The sequence below is a fragment of the Bos taurus genome, chromosome 5, assembly GCF_002263795.3.
Source record: "Bos taurus isolate L1 Dominette 01449 registration number 42190680 breed Hereford chromosome 5, ARS-UCD2.0, whole genome shotgun sequence".
Classification (NCBI taxonomy): domain Eukaryota; kingdom Metazoa; phylum Chordata; class Mammalia; order Artiodactyla; family Bovidae; genus Bos; species Bos taurus.
In genome coordinates this window covers 56,317,646-56,338,951 of record NC_037332.1, presented here as the reverse complement: position 1 = coordinate 56,338,951, position 21,306 = coordinate 56,317,646, and the positions used below count along the sequence as shown (strand labels likewise).

At 51.7% G+C, this 21,306-nt stretch overlaps 1 protein-coding gene, 1 long non-coding RNA gene and 2 other non-coding genes across 8 annotated transcripts in view; 2 read left to right on the top strand and 2 right to left on the bottom strand.

Annotated features, from left to right (window-relative positions):
• Nucleotides 1–12,696, bottom strand: part of STAT6 (signal transducer and activator of transcription 6) — a 14,192-nt gene extending 1,496 nt beyond the window's left edge. The window contains exons 1-21 of one of the 5 annotated variants that reach the window (XM_024991408.2): nt 12,450–12,696; nt 9,118–10,131; nt 8,568–8,706; nt 8,220–8,303; nt 7,681–7,819; nt 7,526–7,578; nt 7,205–7,353; nt 6,497–6,628; nt 6,175–6,363; nt 5,752–5,839; nt 5,503–5,625; nt 4,764–4,856; nt 4,221–4,427; nt 2,938–3,032; nt 2,705–2,841; nt 2,238–2,384; nt 1,951–2,014; nt 1,735–1,845; nt 1,102–1,194; nt 252–317; nt 13–141 (exon numbers count right to left, since the gene is read on the bottom strand). In XM_024991408.2, the coding sequence (XP_024847176.1) occupies nt 13–141; nt 252–317; nt 1,102–1,194; nt 1,735–1,845; nt 1,951–2,014; nt 2,238–2,384; nt 2,705–2,841; nt 2,938–3,032; nt 4,221–4,427; nt 4,764–4,856; nt 5,503–5,625; nt 5,752–5,839; nt 6,175–6,363; nt 6,497–6,628; nt 7,205–7,353; nt 7,526–7,578; nt 7,681–7,819; nt 8,220–8,303; nt 8,568–8,706; nt 9,118–9,233 (2,354 nt within the window). In that variant the 5' untranslated portion in view covers nt 9,234–10,131; nt 12,450–12,696. Of the gene's footprint in view, nt 1–12; nt 142–251; nt 318–1,101; nt 1,195–1,734; nt 1,846–1,950; nt 2,015–2,237; nt 2,385–2,704; nt 2,842–2,937; nt 3,033–4,220; nt 4,428–4,763; nt 4,857–5,502; nt 5,626–5,751; nt 5,840–6,174; nt 6,364–6,496; nt 6,629–7,204; nt 7,354–7,525; nt 7,579–7,680; nt 7,820–8,219; nt 8,304–8,567; nt 8,707–9,117; nt 10,132–12,449 lie in introns of those variants that run through there. The other 4 variants (XM_005206514.5, XM_059886138.1, XM_024991412.2 and 1 more) reach the window with 4 other exon arrangements.
• LOC132345298 (uncharacterized) lies at nt 12,682–21,306 on the top strand. The gene is made up of 3 exons (XR_009494535.1): nt 12,682–12,772; nt 14,634–15,028; nt 17,152–21,306. It is a non-coding gene; the product is annotated as an uncharacterized lncRNA (long non-coding RNA).
• MIR2431 (microRNA mir-2431) lies at nt 14,812–14,879 on the top strand. Its single transcript, NR_030905.1, has one exon. It is a non-coding gene; the product is annotated as a microRNA mir-2431 (primary transcript).
• On the bottom strand, nt 17,778–17,927 carry LOC112446855 (small nucleolar RNA SNORA62/SNORA6 family). Its single transcript, XR_003034941.1, has one exon. It is a non-coding gene; the product is annotated as a small nucleolar RNA SNORA62/SNORA6 family (small nucleolar RNA).

The window sequence follows — 21,306 nt, the reverse complement described above, 5'->3', positions numbered from 1 at the left end:
GCTGACACTCACCAGGTGCCTTGAGGGAACCCTCCCACCGGCTGGTTCAGGCAGCTGTCTTCTGCCATGGTCACATCTGAGCAGAGCAAGGGCTCAGGGCTGGACACAGCATGATCCTGAGGTGGGCACGGCAGCAGGCCCCTGCCAGCCCCAGAGAAGTAAATGAGGTGGTGGGGGGGGTCAGGGTGGGGTTGAGGCTGGGAATGAATGAGGAGCTTGAGCTCAGGATGGGGGCGGGGGTGGTCACTCACTGCGGGTGAGGTTGGTCAAAGGGCAGGCTCATCTGGCTCAGGTTGGGAGGCATCGGCAGGTGAGGTCTGGAAGCAGGAAGAGGAGGGTACAGTTAAAGGAAAGCTGGTCCAGGGCAGCTGTTGCAAAGTCAAGCCCATTGAGTAAGGAAACTATTTCCAGTTCCTCATCCTGATGGTATCACCTTGGGCAAGTCATTTCTACCTGTGAATTTGGTCCTCTTCTCTGTATAAATGTTATTATATGCACTGGGGACTGAAGCGGGGGACAGAGGAAGGATACATTAGCTAATTTCTGAACTCTGCTGGTTCTACGATCCCACCTCTACCTCAACTCCTATGGGGGGAAGATGTCCTGCTTTGACTGAGAGTCAGTAAACACCTGAGTGCTACCTGGAGAACAAAAATGTCTATTCCACTTCCAGGCCAGAATGATAAATATATACAAATCAAGGTAACAGAAAAAGGACAGTAGGTTTAGGAGGCAGGAGAGAGAATACTAATACTTGCATAGCTCTTACCAGGAGCTGGGTTCTATGTTTAGCTTTATACATATTACTAACTCAAATTAACCTTCACAATAATCCTGTGAAGCAGGTATTATTATCATCATTATTCCATTTTACAGATGAGGCATTAGAGTTAAGTAACTTGCCCAAAGTCAGCAAGTGGTGGAGCTGGAATTTGAACCCGGATCTTAACTATTAACACCTCAATGGAGTGGACAGAAGAGACACAGGCATTGGCTTTGTGCCACCCTTTTCTCATTGAAGAGCCTCTCTTCACAAATACAAGTGCCAATCCCCACTGCAGGGGGTGACCCAACCCATTCCCCAGAGGTGACCCCACTTACTCCTGGAAGGCTGGCAACATATTGACTGATTCTTCCCGGGGGAGGGCTGGATATGAGGGGATGGAGTGAGAGCGTGGTGGGTACACTTGGGGCCTAAGGAAAGAAAGCAGACTCTTGAGGCCAGCCCTTCTCCTGGACACTCCCAATCCCCTACCCAGGAATCCTGGGGCTTCCCTGGGGGCTCAATGGTAAAGAATCCACCTGCCAATGCAGGAGACATGGGTTTGATTCCTGTTGCAAGAAGATCCCACGTGCCATGGAACAACTAAACCTGTGCACCACAGCTACTGAGCCTATGCTCTAGAGCCCAGAAGCTGCAACTGCTGAAGCCCATTAGCCCTAGAGCCCACGCTCTGCAACAAGAAAAGTCACTGCCATGAGAAACCTGCGCACCGCAACTAAAGAGTAGCCCCCACTCGCCTCAACTAGAGAAAAAGCCTGCACAGCAAGGAAGACCCAGCAGAGCCAAAAATAAAATAGGTTTTTAAAATTCTATTTTTAAAAGAAAGTTGGGGGATCCCTTTCAAGCAAAGGAAATTCCCTACTTCAACCCCCAGTGCCAACTCTCCCCATGCCCATGCTGAATGCCTGCTGGCACAGATCACTCCCAGTTCTATCTCTCAAGCTTCTTACACCATATCTGGGCCGAGCTGCAGGTTCATGGAGGAATCAGGGGCCATTCCAAGATCGTAAGAGGGCACCATGGTAGGCATTTGGGGCTCTGGGGTGGGAAGTGGCTGGTCCCTGGAGGAGGGGAGGAGGCATGTGTGACTGACCAGGGGTTGATGCCACACTTCCTGCTTACAAATAAGTATCAAGCCTGCCCTCCATCCACACCAGCACACTCACCTTTCCACAGTCATCTTGATTGTAGCTGGGACATAACCCCTGCCATCCTTACCCATCTGCTCAGCTATTGTGGGGAGGAAAGGAGAGCCATGGAATGCTTCCGGGTTAGGGAGGAAGGGAGCTAGAAAAGGTGAGCATGGATGATGGGCAGGGTCCAGAAGCAGGGAAATGACAATGGAGGAAGAAGTCAGGGATGACACACAGCAGGTGGGGTGGGGGCAACCAGGAGCAGGGAGGAGGCGGACCACAGAAGGAGTCAGAGCTGCCAGCCCCGGCTCACAGCTCACGTTTGTAGTGGCTCCGGAAAGCCTCATCCTTGGGTTTCTTGGGGTAGAGGTTTTTGAGCTGAGCGAGGTCCCGGATTCGGTCCCCAAGTGAGCGAATGGACAGGTCTTTGGCAGAGAATGGCTGGATATTCTCTATCTGTGGGGAGCCTACATAAGGAATGAGGCCATGAGTCCCCTCTGTCCAGACTTAATTCCCCTTCCCCAACCTACCCCGATGGTTGGACTCATTCTCAATCTACCAAGGTAAGGAGAGGAAGAGCTGGTGTGAGGGTCCCACCAGTCCCCATTCCCACCAAACTCCAAGTGAGAAGGTAGAAGTTTAGGCCACAGAAGGAAGAAGAGAAGTTGAACCTAAGGAAGAACTTCCTGAAGATCACGGTTGGCATCAAAGAAGGCCAGGACCTTTCTCAGAAGAAACCCCTGAGGGCACAGGCACAGAGGCAGAGGACTGGCTGGGGTGACCTCACCATCCTGGCCTCGGATGACGTGGGCAATGGTGATGCCCCCAATCTCTGAGTCACTGAATCGAAGGAGGAAGGTTCCATCAGGCTCGTTGAGAAGAAGGCTAGTGACGTACTGTTTGCTGATGAAGCCAATGATCAACCTGGCCAGGATGAAGGAGAGGTTGTGGGTGGGGGCGTAGTGTGTGGAGCAGGATCTGGAGGCCCAGATCCTCAGGTTACCTGGGGCAGGGACTCACCGGTCTGACCAGTAGCTCCGGAGACAGCGTTTGGTGAGATCCAGGACACCATCAAACCACTGCCAAAAGGTGAAGCCACGACCCAGCAGGATCTCCTGTGGGGAGAGGGGAGCCGGTGTGAGCACAAGAGGGCCAGAGCGGGAGCCTGGCTAGGCCAGCCACTGGGCTGTGAGTACCGACACAACAGAGTCACAGGACTGAGGGACCACCCTGCACCTGAGACCCCATCAACGACAATGGCCACACTCAAGCTTCCCATGTGTCAGGCACTAGTCCAAGCTCTTGCCATAAATTACTGTATCCGATCTTTACACATCTATGGATGAAGATCCCATGAGTATCCCATCTTACAGATGAAGAAATGAAAGCCTAGAAAGATCAAATAACTTGCTTCTTACACAACCAGTGAAAAGCAGAGCTGGGATTTAGTCCAGGAAGTCTGGGCTGGGCCCCCTCATAACCACTGTGCTCCACCCCCTCCTGAATGAGGCCTGGCGGAAGTGGTGTCCAGAGAAGGCAGTTTGCAGGATGTAAGTGTCCTGTTCCCTTTGCTAACACATCCTCTGGTCGTGTGGGCTTTTCTTTCTTCCTTTTTTAAAAAAGAGATCAGTACATGACAGCATTGATTCAGCTGATCTTCAACCAAGACACTCAGACCTCCATTTTTTCCTATTTTTGTAACAGATCCAGTCCTGAGCCACCTTATTTTGGGGGCAGTAAAATGTGGTAGCTAAAATCAAGAGTCAGAAATATGGCCTCACTTACTGGGAGGCCTTGGAGAAACTACTTAACATCTCTGAGCCGGTTCATCCTCTATAAAATGGGTGTAATAGTACCTACCTTAAAGAGCTATTGTGATGATTAAGTGAGATAGCATACATATAGTGCTCAAGTACAATCTGGCATATCCTAAGCTGTCAACGCATGGTTGCTGGTGTTATTGCATTTGTCCCTGTGGGATTTTGTCCTGGTTTTTACAATAAGAACTATTTTCCCAATGGGTCAAAGTCATTTTGAATCAAAGCTGTGTTTACACACAGTCTGGGTGAGTCATGCAAATCACTAGCAAAAGGGAAGACAGAGGGCCCCCAGACAAAAACTAGGGGGATGCCAGAGAGCCAAGGGGTTTTCCTGCCTGGGCCAGGGCAGAGGCCCTCCTGATGAACATGGCAGGGCACTGTGAAAATCCTAGTGGTTGGTTCCTGGGCAGAGGTTGGGGAGGCCCTGAGTGCCCCAGGGATGAAGCGCTTGGGGGTGGGAGGTCCAAAGGGCAAGGGAATGACCTTGTTGAACTGTGACCAGGACACAGAACGGTGCTGGAAGGCCTCTATACTGAGGCTGTTGTCATTGAAGATCTTCTGGGCCAGGAAGAGGAAGTGCTCTGGGAGTAACCCCCGGTTGGTCCCCACTTCAGCCATGAACTTGAGGTTCAGAGTTTCACACATCTTCTCCCAGGGCACCCGCTCAGCCACCACAAAGGGCACGCGGTCCTGGGAGGGGAGGGGAGAAGGTGAGGGAGCCTCAGGCTGACGTAGCCATTCCTCATCAGAAGGGCCTGCATCCTCCCCCTCTCCCCAAGACTGTCCCTCCCCAGCCTTGTCCCCCTGAGTCTGCCCAAGAAAAATGGTGCTTTTCCAACAGTAGTCTAAGGTGCTACCACAGAATCGGTGTTAAGATTAGCACGAAAGGAGGTCAGAAGGACAGAAACAAAGTCCATGAGAAGGAGTTATGGTCACTCTCATGTGGACATACCAGCCACCCCACCAGCCTGCACCCACCCGCCAGGTTATAGCCCCTCCTCCCCCCAACTCCGGGTCTTGTCTCACCATCTCAGAGAAGGCATTGTCCCACAGGATGGTGGCTTTGGCATTATTGTCTTGGTTGCCATGGACGATGACCACCAGGGGCAGAGACAGGGCCTGAAGCGGGTGAGGAAAGGGAGCTCTTGGTACTGGGGGACAAGGGGCCTCTGCAGAGGGCTGGCTCTGAGGATACCCGGAAGCTCCTGAACTCCCACCACACAGTTAAAAATTTGTGGTGTGTGAACGAGTGCTTTCTGAAGCTGAATTATGGCCTCCCTGCTGAGATGTGGTGAGGAGTCAGTGCTATGGAGTCAGACCTCCAGGTTTCAAATACCAGCTCCAACATTCAGGAGCTGTGTGACCCAGGCTAAGTACTCAATCTCTGTGTTTCAGTGTTCTCATCTGTAAAATGAGGCTAGTAAGAATAACTCCCTCATAATGTTAACTGTGCAAACCCTGTGTGTGTGTGCATGCGTATGACTTAAAACAGTGCCCTGGTCTAAGAAAAGTGCTTCAATGCCTTAGCCATTGGCATGGCTAAGGAAAATAGTTCTTATTGCAAAAACTGGGACACAGTCCCACAGGGCCATATGCAATAACACACACCGTCATTCCCTGGAGTGTGCACTTGAGTTCTCGTCCTCCCCACTCCCGCTGGAGCCCCCACATGCGTGAACCCCAGACCCACAGGGTACAGGGCATTCATGAGGAATGAGGATCCAGGCCTCCGTGTGTGGCCAGGGCACCTGGGACTCAAGCTCACCTGGAGCTGGATGGGGAGTTTGTTAGGGCCAAGCGTGAGGCTGGTGGAGAAGAGCACAGCGCACTTCTCCTCGGTGACAGACTCGGTGCCCTTCCGCTCACACCGCTTGATTTTCTTCAGAAGCTGGGGGAAGGGGTGAGAGCGAGGAGGATGAAGGCAGAAACTGCTTCTCCTGGGCTCCCCACACCCTCTCGAGGACACTTGCCTGGCCTGAGGACGCCCACCCACTGCTCCCCAAAGGCCTCTCACCAGGTTCTTGAACAGCGCAGAGCAGCAGTTCCCAGGAATGCTGTTCTCCAGGGGCACGGTGTTGTTGATGATTTCTCCGGTGCTTTCTCTGCCAGGGCAAGTCAGAGAGGGGCTCATCCCGATTGGCCCAGGAGTGGCAGGAGCTTGAGTGCACAGGTGAATGGCCTAGACTATTGGTCCCTAATCTCTATCTCCCTACTTGGGTTCTTGAGGGAGAAACCCCCATCTTAGCCAAATCAGGACGCTTCCACCCCATTCCAGCACTGGTGGGTCCCTCCCCTTCCTCTCGCTTGACTGTTATACAGGGCCCCCATACCCCATGGCCCTGCCTCCCCATCATCACCCAGCCCCCTTCACTGTGCCGGTCTCCCAGGCCCCTCTGGCCTCCATCTCCCACTCAGGCCCTCTCCAGCCCCAGCTTACGCTCCAGCTCCGGGCCCCTGGGGCATGCTCAGCTCCCTCGCCTGCTTCTCCGTGACCATGTCGGCCCTGACCAGCGGAGGCTTGGCTGGGGCCCCCAGGAACCTCAGGCCCAGCAGGAATCGAACTCCGGCCTGGAACTTGGTCTGAGTCTTCAGAACCTGGGGGGGCTGCTTTTCCACCAGGAAAGAGCTGGGAGGAGTAAGGAAGACACAGGGAAGTGAACAGCTGGGTCCCTCTGGGCGCCACTGCCCCTCCCCCCACCACAACTCTGACCCTCCTGTTTCCTTGGGGTCTGCTCTCCACCAGGCAGGGGGGCTCATACCTGGTGACGAGTGTGCGCAGGACTTCATCCAGTCGGCTAATCAGCGCTGCCCGGGTCTTGGGATCAAGCTCCCCACCAGCTGCCCCCACCTCCTGCTGCAGCTGGGAATAAATGTCCACCAGGCTCTCACACCTGGGGCCAGGACCGTGGTCAGGGGGCGCAGTCTTCCAGCCTGCTCCCGGCCCAGACCGCCCCTCACCCCTCAACCCAGGAAGAAAGCAGGATAGTGTGTGTGGAGGGTTAGGGATGAGCAGTGGGTGTGACAGCAAGGCACTGGGGCTGAAGGGGTGGTGGGACGCGCCTTGGCTCTGGGGCAAGGTTCCCGCTTAGTGCCTGGAAGCTCTGTTGAAACGAGCTGCCCTTTCCCCAGGGGTCTGATACCCAGGTCTGAGGCCAGCACGCACGATGCTTTTGCGCATATTGAAAGATACCCTGCCAATAAACGAAAAGGACTTCCCAGCCCTCTGGGCATGGAGCTCGAAGAGAAAAGTATAGATTGGAGGAATGCCTGCTCATGCCGGGTCAGCCTGGTGCGTGTGTGCAAGACATGACCTGAACAACAGTATGGGTGGCTCTGCTGGAACTGGCTTCTCCAAGTCTTGGCCCACCCCGAGACCCTCTGGCCTGGTTTCTCTCTCTCACACCTCCAGCAGGGAGAGCAGATGTCCACCCCCAGCGCATCCCGCTTCCCTGTCAGCCCTTCCCCACCTCTCTTGTAGTGGAGCCAGGCTCTCCTCAAAGGGTGCACCATTCCCTGCCAGCTGCTGTTGCCGCTTCCATATCTGGATCCTCTTCAGCACCAGAGCCTGAGCAGCTTCCAGCTCACCAACAGTCTCCTGCAGCAGCGTGACCAGGGCCTGTGGGCAGGTGGGGCCTGAGCCGGAGCCACACGCTTCCTCTTTGCCCAGCTCTGGAGGGTAAGCCTCCCTTTCTCACCTCTCAGAGGTCTACTCACCATCCCTCCACAGATCTGAGACCCTCAAAGTCTGCACTTTGAGCTCAGTCTCCACATCTCAGTCCATTACTCACCTCACTTGGCCCAGTCCCGTTGGTAGGCGTTTCTATCAAGCTGTGCAAAGACACTGAGGGTAGGGGCAAAAATCGGGGTGCAGATATATTTAAGAGGTTCAATCAGGGTTGAGATCCAAGAGGGGGTCACTCCCACACACTCCCCAGAATCCCACCTTGGCCAGCCTCAGCTCCAGGCTGCAGGGCCTCCCGGAGAAGGCGGGTCTCCCCGGCCCGGTGCTGCAGCCTCCGTAGGACTGTGTTAAACTTGAGTTCCTCCTGCTTCCAGTGGAAGGACATTGGCAGGTGGTGGAACTGCAAGGAAGGACAGGCAACAGGTGAAACACTCTGTCCATCCCTTTTCCCTCAGCCTCCACTCCCTAAAGGGGTGCCCACTGCCATGCTCTGCAGAAAATAGACCACTTCCCTTGTCTCGCTCCTTTCTCTTCCTTGACAGTTCTTCTTGACATTTTGGAATCTTCTGGAGATAACAGCTCTGTATCACTTGCCCCAGACCTCTCACTACCCTCAGTTCCTCATTGGAAGCTTCTCTGAGCTTAACTTGGGGCTCACTCTGACCCCAGGAACCTCCTTTGATCATCTTGGACCTAGAACACTGAGCTTTTCCTGAAGTTCAAATCCCTTCTAGTTTCTAATGGCTCAGGCTAAAGTTCCCAGGGGTTGAGTTGGGGTGGGAGGTGGGGTATCACAATACCTGCTCCATAACAGCTTTTTTTTCACCTTGAAGTATGTGTCTGCAAGTGGCCACCAGCTTCAGGGGGTCCCTCTGATAAATGGTCTAGAAATGAAGAGTGGTAGATGGGGTTAGCCTTGCTCTTACCCATGTCATTCTCCCTCACCAATCCCCCTCCCCATTCACACATGAACTAAAAGGCCGCACAATCATAGACTCCAGAAGTTTGCATGCATTTGCATGCTTTTAGAATCTAATTTGCCTGCTAGCTAACAGCTAACCAGAGGAATACCAATTCCCTTCCAGCATCCAATGCTCACCCCAGCTCCAGGCCCCACCCTGGCCCTGTCCCCTCCCTCCTGCGCCCACCTCCAGAGTGCTGATGTGTTGCAAGATGGTGTTCCCCTCCCCCTGCTCTCCGGCTGAGGCCTGAAGGCGCTGGACAGTGGCAGAAAGTAGGGCGCTGGCCATGTTGCAGCAGAAGGTGTCTGAGCCGACAAGGAATTCCCTGCAGGAAGATCAGGATGAGGCCACCTCAGGTCAGGGCTTCCTCGACTCTACTGCCCCTTCACCCCACAGCAAACAGCTCAGCAGCTCCTTCCTCCTCTTATCCTCCATCCAGGCCCTCCGTAGTCCTCAGCTGTGCCCCTTGTTCCCCAATTTTCCAGCTGTTGTGGGTGGTGCCCTTGGCCCAGCTCTGACCTCCCTCCTCTTTGGCTCAGGTTCCTAAGGGGGTGAGGAACTCCATATGTCAACACGCCGTAGTCTGGTTGATGCGGTACAGACTCCTGGCTAAATCTGGACCACTGCATGTACAATAATGAGTCCCAAGTCTCAAAATGGGATGAATAAAACCTAATGAGAAGGCAGGTAGGTGGGGGAGGCCCTGGGGGACTGATGGGGGGCAGCCAGGACTCACCAGGGCTGGTTCTCCAGCCAGTCACCCAGGAGATGCCGCAGGTGTTGAGGAAAGTCGACATAGAGCCGCTGCAGTTTTTCTGGGGGCATTTTGGAGACCAGACCCCACAGAGACATGATCTGGGGTTTGGAGGGTGCCTGAAGAAAAAGAGGGCTTCCCTGGTAGTTCAGAAAGTAAAGAATCTGCCTGCAATGCAGGAGACCTGGGTTTGATTCCTGGGTCAGGAAGATCTCCTAGAGAAAGGAATGGCAAAGCCACCCTAGTATTCTTGCCTGAAGAATTCCACACACAGAGGAGCTTGGTGGACTACAGTGCGTGGGGTTGTGAGACTCGGACATGACTGAGCGACTGACATTAACACTGAAGAAAAAGAACAAGGTTATTTGGAAGTTGACCTTTTCGGGCAGCCAAGGACCTCCCAGGAGAAGGCAATGGCACCCCACTCCAGTACTTTTGCCTAGAAAACCCCATGGATGGAGGAGCCTGGTAGGCTGCAGTCCATGGGGTCGCTAGAGTTGGACACGACTGAGCGACTTCACTTTCACTTTTCATTTACATGCATTGGAGAAGGAAATGGCAACCCACTCCAATGTTCTTTCCTGGAGAATCCCAGGGACGGGAAGCCTGGTTGGCTGCCACCTATGGGGTCACACAGAGTCGGACACGACTAAAGCGACGCAGCAGCAGCAGCAACAGCAGCAAGGACCTCCCATAGACAGCCCTTTCAGAGACCATCAGCACCACAACTCTCAGCCAGACTATATCAAACCAGGAACCTCTTTGGCCAAAGCCTGAAACAAGGTATTTTCTTCAACAGTAGGCATGGGGGTAATGGAGTGGGAAGAGCTGAGCTGCAGCCAGTTGGGGGAGGGGAGAGGGTAAGAGACAGGGGCAATGGGGCAGTAGGGAAAGCTCTCTGAGAGAAGGCAGAGAATGTGGGTTGTAGCTCTGATTCTGTTGGCAGGAAACCTCCCCTCGGAACTTCTCTGGTGATCCAGTGGCTAAGACTCCATGCTGCCAATGAAGGGAACAAATCCCTGATCAGGGAACTAAGATCCCACATGACCTGTGGCATGGTCAAAAGATTTTAAAAACAAATAAACAAAAAGAAACCTCCCCTCCGTGGACCTCAATCTTCTCATCTATAAAATATGAGGCTTGGGTAAAGTATGAACTTTCCAAATTTTTTAAAGAAGTAGACCGTTTTAGCCAGTTATGTAAAATTGGAATTTCTCTGTTGAAATCAAGTGTGGTAGACCTGGAATTCTACCACTTCTTGCTTCCCTCTCTCCACCTCTGGACCCCAAAGGTATCCCTAGAGAAATCCCTCAAAATTCCAGGGTTCCATGAAACAATCTGAAAACTGCCTGGCTAGATGAGGAAGAAGAAGATGGTAGAGTAATAATAGCTATTATTCATTAAGCACTTACTATGTATGGGGCATTACACTGAGCGCCTTACCTCACTAGCATCTTGCAACAATTTTTAAAATATAAAATCATCCTGTTACAGGTAGAGAAACTGAGCTCAAGGAGGTTCTCCAACTTGCCAAGGCCACTCTGCAAGCGATCTGAACCCAAGTGGGGATAAACCACCACTCTGTACCCTTAGGATCCCTTCTGGATCCAGATCTCATAATCCCAAGAGGAGGGGGGCATGGGAGGAGAACTGAAGAAGAGGAGATGGAGCAAGAGGAAGAGTAGAGAGAACTCAGGAAGGAGAAAAAGTGAGGTTAATTAGCCTTCAGAGAAAAGCAAAAAAGAGGGGCAGGGAGGCTAGAGGACTACAAGGAAGAGAAGGAAAGGGGGCAAGAGGCAAGGAGGTAGGAGAATAGGGAGGGGGTGGTTGCCTCCCCATCTAGGTGGACTGCAGGGCGGAGTGGGTAAACCAGTGGTTCCCCAGGGGTCTCTCAGTTCATGTTTCTCAAAACGTCCCTCTTCCCAGAGATGACAGAAAGGATGGGGGTGGAAACTCCCTAGGTCTCCCTCAACCCAGTTAGCCCCAAGTTCTCCTGCAGCACGTTAGCTTCTCCCCTCTCCCAGGACTCCCAAAGGAATAGAGAACAGAGAGGCCCCTTTTCTGGAGATCCGTGCTCCTCCCCAGTTCCTATATCCCCCTAACCTCTTTTCTCCCAAAGGCAGAATCCTCCCCCTCCTGCTCAGGGTCCTCTCATAGACCTTTCTCTACACCCACCTTGGGGTGGGGCACCTTTTGGTTTGTGTTTCAAACTCAAGGGAGGACTCCATTCCTCTCTTCCCTCTTTCTCTCCTGTTTCTCAGGGTGCTCAGACCTTTGACCTCTATCTCTACCCTACGGGGACGGAGGTGATCCCTAAGTCAGAGGCAGCTCCCCTTTCCTCCATATCCCCTAGATTAGGAAGAGTGACCAGCTTCCTGGCATGGCCCTGCCTTCAAATCTCCCCTACTCCATCCTCCGACAGCGAGGGGCCAGACTTTCCCCCACTCCCACCCAATAACCAGGCTGGCTCAATCGGCCTGCCAGGCCAGGGGCATCTTCTGCTGTAAGCCCCCTTGAACACCGACAGGGAGGGAGGAGCCATGGCCTGGGGGGGCGGGGCCCGCGTTCCCTTCCCCATGGGGAAGGGAAGTCCAGGATCTTCCTCAGCCCCGCTTCGTGGCCTAAACTTCACCTCAACCCCCGAGATTCCTGAGTCCTCTGATCGTGGGACCACAGGATCAGAAGTCAGAAGAGCTGCTCGGAGTTGCCCAGTGTGTGTGCGGGGGCGGGGGCGGGGAGGGGCGCGGGGAGGCGGAGCCAGTTAGGCACCAGGAGGGTTAACTCCATGACGCCGCCGGGCCAAGCGTGGAGCAGTTTTGAGGGGGAAATTCCCCCTCCTCTGGGGCACCATGAGGTTCTACTTCTGGGACACGCTCACCCCCTGGCCACACCCTTGAAGAGGAACCTTTGTGGGGGGCCCGGATAGGGGTCTGTGGAGGATCCACTGCCCCCTGCCATCAGTTTTCTATAGGGAGGGGCGGCCACTTCCCCCCAACCCAGAGGGCAGAGGGGCACCTCCTTGCCCTCCTTCCCCGGCCTTAACACGTCCCTGGATTGCGGGGGATGGGGTGTGTGGAAAAAGTGACCCATGTTGGGGAGGAGCGGGGCAAGTGCTGGGCCTGTACCCACTCCAGATTCCTCTGATATTTCGAAACTGCCGAAACTCAGTAACACCAGCCACCAGCCCCAGCTGAAACAATTTCTTAGGGACCATCCATTCTGCCCAGGCAGGATCCTGAAAAGCACTCCCCTCCTCCCCCCCACATTGGTAGTCAGAGGCCCCCCACCCTCCCTCCTTGGAGGCATCCCCTCACCTTGGCAACCCCTCTGTTGTCGTCTCCCTCTCTCAGCCGGCTCTGCCAGGCCCCATGGGTCTGTAGCTCTGTCCAGCGGGTTCAGGACTGGCCCTGCTAACACCCCTCCTCCACCACCACCACCAAAAATAAAACACACACACACACACACACACACACACACACACACACACACAATCCTCTCCCAGCCTCCCTCTTCAGTGTAAGCAGTGGCTGCCCCAGCCCTCTGTTTCCGGCTTCTCCGACTACCCAGGTCCCTCCCTGGAGCTCTGACGACACAGAGAAGAGAAAGTGGGCTGGAGGAGGAAGAGGAAGAAAGTGGGGTGAGCATGTGTGCCTCTGGTATGGAGTAGGGGAGCATGGGCTGGGAGGGGGAGCCAGGACTGGGGCTTGGGGGCCCCTGGCGCCATGCTGGAGGAAAGGCTGATCCCCACTTACTCTGCCCCCTTCAAAAACAATCAACTTTTCTCCAGAAAGTCACCTAATATCAAGCAGAGACATGCCACCCCAAACTACAGCTCCCATACTCAAACTCTTGCAAGGGCCGGGGGTTTGGGCTCAAGAGGGACTGGGCTCCCCCCTCCCCGCCCCGGGGTGGGGGGTGCCTCTGGAAAAAGAAATCCCTCTGGCCCTGCGCTCCCTCCAGTGGAAGACCCTGAAAGCGGCGGGGAGCTGGGACTCCTCGGTCCCCCTCCCTGCTGGGTGGGGAACGCCCTAGAGGTCTCGTGACCCACTGATGGGAGGGAGTGGGGGAGGGGGCCGCGAAGCTCACAATCCTGTAGGCCTCCAGGGGTGCCTGGGACTGAAAATCCTTTCTGCCACCTCCTCATGGGGTACTACTCCGGAGACCCAGGTAGGAGCCAGTGGCAAGCTGGAGTTGCTGCCTGTAGATTCCTAAGGGACAAGTTTGAATATGAATCTGCTGTGCAACCTTGGCAAAGTTCCTATCTGTTTCTGGGGTAAACACAGAGAGACACACCCAGAAATAAACGTGCATGTACACAACTTCCCCAGCCAGAAGGACACTCCCTCCCACACACACACATGCTTACACACACGCACAGGCAGGCTCACAGACATGTCAGCACTCAGAGCCACATGCAGTCACAAAAGGACACACACTCACACGCACAGCTTGCTCAGCTTCTGAGTCATCATTGTCACTACTGGATGGTTTTTGAAGCTTTGGCTGGAGGAAAAGCTGGAGGAGGCCAAGGGACCTTCAAGCCCCCAACCTGAGAGACGAGTATGGGGAAAGGATGGTCTCTGAGGAGCTGGGGGAAGGTGGGAGGCGGTTTCTACTCCCCTCCTCTTTCCCCAAACAGGGCTGGGCTCAGGGGCCAAAGCCAGGCTTATGCTGCCCCCTGGTGTCCCAACTGATTCCCAGAACCTGGCTCCTCCTGCTCCCATCCACGTGGATGGGCAAGTACGTGCAGGTCGGAGTGCCCAGCCAGGCAGAGGGTAGGAGTTAAGAACTTGGCCCCTGGAGCAGGCTGCATGGGTTCAGATCCTGCCAACAGTGCTAGCTGCACAACTCTGGGCTGTTTACTATTTGTGCTTCAGTTTTGTTGTCTGTAAAATGGAGCAAATAATAGCCTTAACTTACAAAGTTGTGAGAGTGAAATGCAATAATACATGCAAATGATGCCTGGTACACAGTAAACGTTAGACATTATTTTATTGTCCCAGAACTAGCCAGGCAGGAGAAAGACAGAAGAGTCTCTATCTTACATAGGATCCCCAGATTTGAGAGTAATATTAATGCCACAAAGGCAGAGGCTGTTGGAGGTGTGTGCTTATATATTTATTGTGTCTGTAAGGCAGCCAGTTGGAGAGGAGGGAGAGCTGGGGTGGAGATGGCAGGCGGGGACCCTGTCCTTGGGTTTATACAGCTGGCAGTGCTACAATCGATCGCAATGTGTACACAAAGGTGCTCACAACACATGCATTCTGTGTCCACTCCAGGGCACCCACTCTGCCTGCTGACATCCAGAGACAGTGACTAAACTCAGGCCTTGCCACCTAAGGGTCTCCAGAGGGCCATGTCCCCCAGAACTTTGGCAAGAGGAGAGGAGGCATGAACTCGAGTCTTTAACTTTGACTGCTTTGGGGGATAGGAAGGTGAGAAACACATACAAGTAGTAAAACAATATTTATTATCATCTTCTCTAACTGATTGCACAGACGGGGAGACTGTGATGTCATCAGAGGACTTATGGGCATATCTGATGTGGATCAAACTCCACTTAAAAGCTTTGTGACTGTGTGTCAACCTCTCAAACGGAGACAAGGATTGTGCCCACTTGACACGGCCTAGGTCAGGGTGAGGTGCTGAGTATGCTGAGTTGGAGAGGTGCTCACCTTCAGGTCATATAAGTGTGGAGTTGGCTAGACTACTGGTAATGACACCCCCACTTGCATGACCCTGAGAGTTGGTTCCTTGCTTGCCTCACCCTCCTCCGGGCCCTGCCATCCCACCAGTGGCTGTGAAGAATGCAGGAGGAAAAGCAGAGAAAAAAGAATGTTGCAGTCCGGGAACTGCAGGTTGCAACCCAACAGTGAGTCACGAAATCAATCAGGTGAGTGTATTTTTTTGCTTTGAACCAACCAAAGGAATTCATTCTGTCAGACTACTGAAGGCTAGAAGCCCAAGATCAGTGTGTTGGCAGGGTTGGTGCCCTATGAAAACTGAGAGGACTCATTCCAGGCCTCTCTCCTTGGCCTGTGGATAGCCATCTTCCTGTTCATGTGGTAATCTCCCTGCATGCAAGTCTGTCTCCAAATTTCCCCCCTCTATTGCCAAGCCACATAGGATCCTGTTCCAAGACCAGAGGTTGAACCCAGGGCCCCGGCAATGAAAGCACTGAGTCCTAACTACTGGACTGCTAGCGAATTCACAAATTTCCCCTTTTTCTAAAGACATCAGTCATATTGGATTAGGGCCCACCCTAAAGATTTCCTCTGTAAAGACCCTATATCTGAATAAGGTCACATTCTGAGGGACTGAGGGTACCTCCTATGAATATGAATTTTTGAGGGATATGTGATTTCAACATATTAATATATAAATTTTTGAGAGGCAGAGTTCAACCCATCACAGTGAGCCTTGACCACCAGTATTTAAAAACAAAGTAGAATACAATAAAAAATACCAGAATGCATGACACAAAGTAAGGATAAGTAGTGTCTAATGAAATTTGTTTCACTTTATATATTGATTTGAGTTCTAGGTCTTGATGGAAAAGATATTTTTCAGTGCTGGTTGTGGTCAAAAACAAAGCACCATTTGGGTGTTGGTAATCATCACACGGGGCTTCACTGGTGGCTCAGTGATAAAGAATCCACCTGCCAATGCAGGAGACACAGGTTCAATCCCTGGGTCAGGAAGATACCCTGGAGAAGGGAACGGCAACCCACTCCAGTATTCTTGCCTGGGAAATCCCACGGACAGAGGAGACTTGTGAGCTATAGTCCATAGGGTGGCAAAAGAGTTGGACATTAAAAAAAAAAAGAGAGAGACATGATTTAGCGACTAGACAATAACTATCACATATCACTTTGTATTGCTTTTTAATTATCATATGGGTACATCCTTCTCTGACAAGGAAATAAGCTCCTGGAGGGGCATGTATCATCCTGTAAATGCTGCTATGCAGCTAGAAAAAAACAACAGTTAATCCTTGCTAGTCGATACAAAGACTACCATTTACCTCGTGTTTACTGTGTACCTGGGGTGGGCTGTTTTACATATACTCTCTTATATGAGGATTAAACTTAGTGATGGATTAATGGCAGGGGCTTAGCACATTTCACAGCCAAGATGAATGCAGGCTGCATTCAGGAGCACTGGACAGCAGCCTGGGATTTGTAGGTGGGGGACTGAGGGATCGGAGGAAAAGTTCACAGAAGTGTGGGAAGCGGCTTTGGGTCCCTAGGCAGCTGTGTCTCCCAGGCCTTTGCTCTTCCCCCCAAATTTCCATTCACCTTGATCCCAACTCACCATTTAGATTAGAGGAAACAGAGACTTGTCAGTTGCAAACTCCTCCAGTGTCCTGCTCCCTGACAACAGACGTTTCATCAGCACCTGCACCCTCTCTGCAGGCTCAAAGGAGAGCCTATCTCTTCCCCTGCCGGAAGGATGTTCCTCCATCTGTGCTCAGGACCTTAACTGCCTCCCCGGGCACTGTTCCAGTCATTGTCCCCTCCGTCCTCCAAATCTCCAGCCTCTCATTCACTAATTATTGCAGGTCATTTTCTTTTGGTCACACCTCACAGCTTGCAGGATCTTAGTTCCCTAACCAGGGATTGAACCTGGCCCTCAGCTGTGAAAGTGCCAAGTCCTAAGCACTGGACCACCAGGCAGTTCCTTATTATAGCTCTTAACCCTCAACATACAAACACATTCAAATCCCTCCACCTTTAAAAAAGTGAATTGAATTGGTAGCAAGCAATCCTCCCAAAATCTATGTCCAGTGCATTCAGTAATAATTTGTTGGGTGTCTGTTCTCAGGCTCTCATAGCCAAGACAGGGAGTCAGATTTGTTAACAATGGTATCTTATATCACAGCCCAGCATCATTAGGACTGTGACTCCAGTGAAGCACAGGGTGCCATGGGAGCACGTGGGAGGGGCACCTAAATTAGGTTAGGGGATAGATCAGGGAGGTGATGCCCAAACTGAATCTTTTTTTTTTTTTTTTTAGAAACAGTTATTTTCCATCAACCAGATTTCCATCTTGTTGGAAGTTTGTGGACGTTCTACAAGTGTTTGGAAGAACAGCTTACGACCACTCAGTGGTGGTTCCTACCCATTCAGGCCTGAGCGGTGGGAGCCGCAGACCAGTCTTCAGTGGGAGGCGGAGCACTCCAGTCTTCAGTGGGGAACTGCTGAATAGGCATGGAAGGCGCCTGCACGCCTTGAGACCAGTCTGCCGCCTCAGGCTGAGTAGCAGTGAACTCTGGAGCTGGACCAGCCCATTTACCCTGAAATTCCTCCTTGGTCACAGCCTTCTCAGCTGCTGCCTGCTCTTCCTTTTCAATCTCTTCAGGATCTCTGTAGAAGTAGAGATCCGGCATGACCTCCCATGGGTGTTCTCGGGAGATGGTGCCACACATGCGCAGAACTTCCCGGGCAAGCATCCACCACATCAGACCCACTGAGTGCGCTCCCTTTTTAGGATCTCAGAGTAGGATACATGAACTGAGAAAACAGAAAAGTCAAGTATTGCCTGAAGAGTTAGGGATATTGAAGAAGAGAAAAAAAAAAAAAAGCTAATTTTTAAATGTTTTCACCTCTCCTTAAATAAGCTCTCATTCCTTAAAATCATACTTTTGTAGCAAGTATTACTATCCAACTCCACTCACTGGGCCAGAGACCCTTGTGGTGTTAGCAAAAAACTTGCCCCTCATGTAGCACACTACCTACACGTGTGAGTTCATTGGCCAGCGGCCTCAACTCCAAGCTCTAACGATGTGCTGACAAACTGAATCTTAAAGGGAAAAAAGAAGTTGTTCAGACCAAAAACAAGAGGAGAGGTAAATCAGGAAGGGAGTCTAGCATGTGCAAAAGCATGGATGCTGTGGGAGCATGGTACCTTCTGGAAATGGGTAGTAGGTGGCAATAGGGAACAGCAGAGGATTTAGGGCAAGTGAGCAATATGATGAGATTTAGTAGAGAAACTACCCTGGTTGCAATGTGGAGAATGGATTTAAACAGTAAATCTGAAACCAGGAGAACTGTTCAGAAGGTTAATAATGATGAAGAAGGATACCATATGGAGAAGGAGGAAAAGTGAAACATTGTGGAATCAACCTGGTTAGGAAGAGGAGTCAAGACAAGAGCCAGTGGGAAAGGAAAGGATAGAGTCAAGGAACTGGAAGTCTCAACCAACCTAAAGATCAGACTTCCTGGGGGCAAGGGAAGGAAGAAATTGAAAGGTTGGCAAGTGTGGTTAGAGACAAAGGGGTGAGATTCCACTGAGCTCTCCTGGGAGGGTGTGGTAGAGGTTGTGGCTATGGGTGTGAGTGGCTATGGCAAAATGGAGGTGAGTCATTGGAGTTGAAGAGACCAGGGTGCCGCTGGACTACCTGCATGAACATTGAAGCCACCTGGGTTTGCTAAAGACCTGAGGTGGCAAGGAAAACGGTGTATCAGATGCCATAGTCTTTCTTCAAGGAGAGTGGGCAAATGACCAGGACATCAGTGGATGGCGGCAAAAGTAATAACTAACATTTAATGAGAGTTTATGTGTTACTTCAATTCCTGCTTTTTAAATCATCGGTACATTTTATCCTACAACAGTACTATGAATTAGAGCTATGTGCCCAGTGTGGTGAAGTGAAAGTCACTCAGTCAGGTCCCACTTTTTGTGACCCCAAGGACTATACAGTCCATGGAATTCTCCAGGCCAGAATACTGGAGTGGGTAGCTGTTCCCTTCTCCAGGGGATCTTCCTAACCCAGGGATCGAACCCAGGTCTCCCTCATTGCAGGCGGATTCTTTACCAGCTGAGCCACAAGGGAAGCCCAAAAACACTGGAGTGGGTAGCCTATCCCTTCTCTAGTGGATCTTCCCAACCCAGGAATCGAACCAGGGTCTCCTGCACTGTAGGCAGATTCTTTACCAACTGAGCTACCAGGGAAGCCAAGTCACTAGTCAAATGTGACTATTTAATTTTCATTAAAAAAAAAAAAAAAAAAAACAGTTCTTGGGACTTCCCTCGTAGTCCAGCAGCTAAGACTCCATGCTCCCAGTGCAGGGGGCCTAGGTTCCATCCCTGGTCAGGAAACTAGATGCCACATGCCGCAGCTAAACTTCCCGTGTTTCCCAACTAAGACCCAGTGCAGACACATACATGCATAAATAAATAAACATTAAAAAACAATCCCTCACATGTACTCGCCACATTTCAAACACTCAGCAGCCACGTATGGCTAGTGGCTACTGTATTAGCACAGACATGGGACATTTCCTTCCATCATCACAGAAAGTTCTGTTGGATAGTGCTAATAGCCCTTGTTTTACAGATCAGGAAGCTGCAGTGTGGAAAGTTTAAGTGATCTGCCCGCAGCCAAAGAGCTGGCAAGTGAGCTGGGATTTGCATCCAGTTAGTCTGGCACAAGCGCTGTTGCCCTTAAGCAGTATGCCACACATCTTGTCAATGGAGGGTGAAATAGCTGACCCTTAAAAGGAAGAGGAATTTGTATGACTATCAAGGCAAGCATTGATGATGCCTGCTCAGCAGTGAGTCTTTCTCCCTTGTTGGCAAAGTCTGGGTTATATACAGGTGTTCCCCTCCCATGCATTTAGGGGATGAATCTCATTGGTCTTACCAATCATGGTGTTTCCATTGTCCTGGCTAATTTGTGGGGAGCTTAGGAAAGATTTTGTTTTTCTTCATTATCAATGGAGAAGGCAATGGCAACCCACTCCTGTACTCTTGCCTGGAAAATCCCAGGGACAGCAGAGCCTGGTGGGCTGCCTTCTATGGGGTCCCACAGAGTCGGACACGACTGAAGTGACTTAGCAGCAGTAGCAGCAGCATTATCAAGACTACATGTGATGTCTGAGGAAAGAGACCATCAGCCATTGAGGACAGAGTAGCAGTGTGAAGAGGTAGAAAACTCTTAATGAATCAAGCAGTCCTGGCTCTGTTCTAGAACTCTTTGTTCAGTCTACTTTAATTGGGTCTTCTGTTAGTTGCTGCTCAATGCGTCCCTGAGACTTTGGTGGAGCCACACTGACTATAAGAAATGGTGAGCACAGAGCAGGCTGACTGTCTATGCTCCCACAGTCACCTGACTTGTTCACTTGGGAGAATAAATGATATCTCTTTTAAAAAAAAAAAAAGTGTCCTCAGGGACGAGCCACATTTCAGACAAGTACAGAGGGGCAAGGATAATCTGAGCCAAGAGTGGCCCAGGACCTTGTACAAGGAAGGGATTGGGGAGCAGCACAAGGGTGGTCGGGAAGAGGAAGGACTAGGCTGAGTGGAGAAGGGTAGGCGCCCACTGAGGCCTGCCAAGGATGACAGGATATGAGCAATGGTGGTGTCAGCTGATCTCAGTTCTCAAATGAAGTTCTGTGGCTGTCAGGGGCTAACTGTGGCCAACAGACCTTCACCCCACAGAAGCATAAGTAGCAGCCCTGGTGGGTGGGCAAAGGCAGGCGTCTCTGGATAGAGTCAGCTGTGGTTAGGATTGAGCCTCTGCAAGGACATTCTAGCCCTCTAACTAGCACTCTAATTACTGTCTTGCCTTTCTCTCTTCCCTGGAGCAGCCAAACTTCTTGGGAAAGTTATTCACATTCTCTGTCTTCCCTTCCACACCTCCTCAGAACGCTGCAAGCTGCCTACTGCCTCCACCAGTCCAATGAAACTGTCCTGGCCCATGTCACACATGCCCTCCTAGAATAATGACCTGTCCCTGTCCTTCTCTTGCTGGACCATTCAGCAGTTTTCAACACTGTTAGCCACTCTTAAATAAGCGCTTCTGCCACTGGTTTTCACGGCCCCTCTCTCCTAGTCTTCCTCCTACTTGTCTCAGTGCTCCTTCTCAGTCTCCTGTCTTCACAGGCTATCCTTCCTGTGTAATCTCACCCACACCTGAGGCTGCAGCATACACCGAGAAAAGCAGTGTAACATGGTAGGTAAAACCATGGCTTCTGGGGCCAGGCCACCTGGGTTCAAATCCTTGCCCTACCGCTTCATTTCTGTATGACATCTCCACCCCTACCAAGATGTACATCATTATCCTCAACCCACCCCCTGGGGGAGCCACTGTTCTGATTTTTTCCACTACAGGTTTGTTTTGTCTATTTTAGAATTCATATAAATGGAATAAAGCAGGATGTGCTTTCA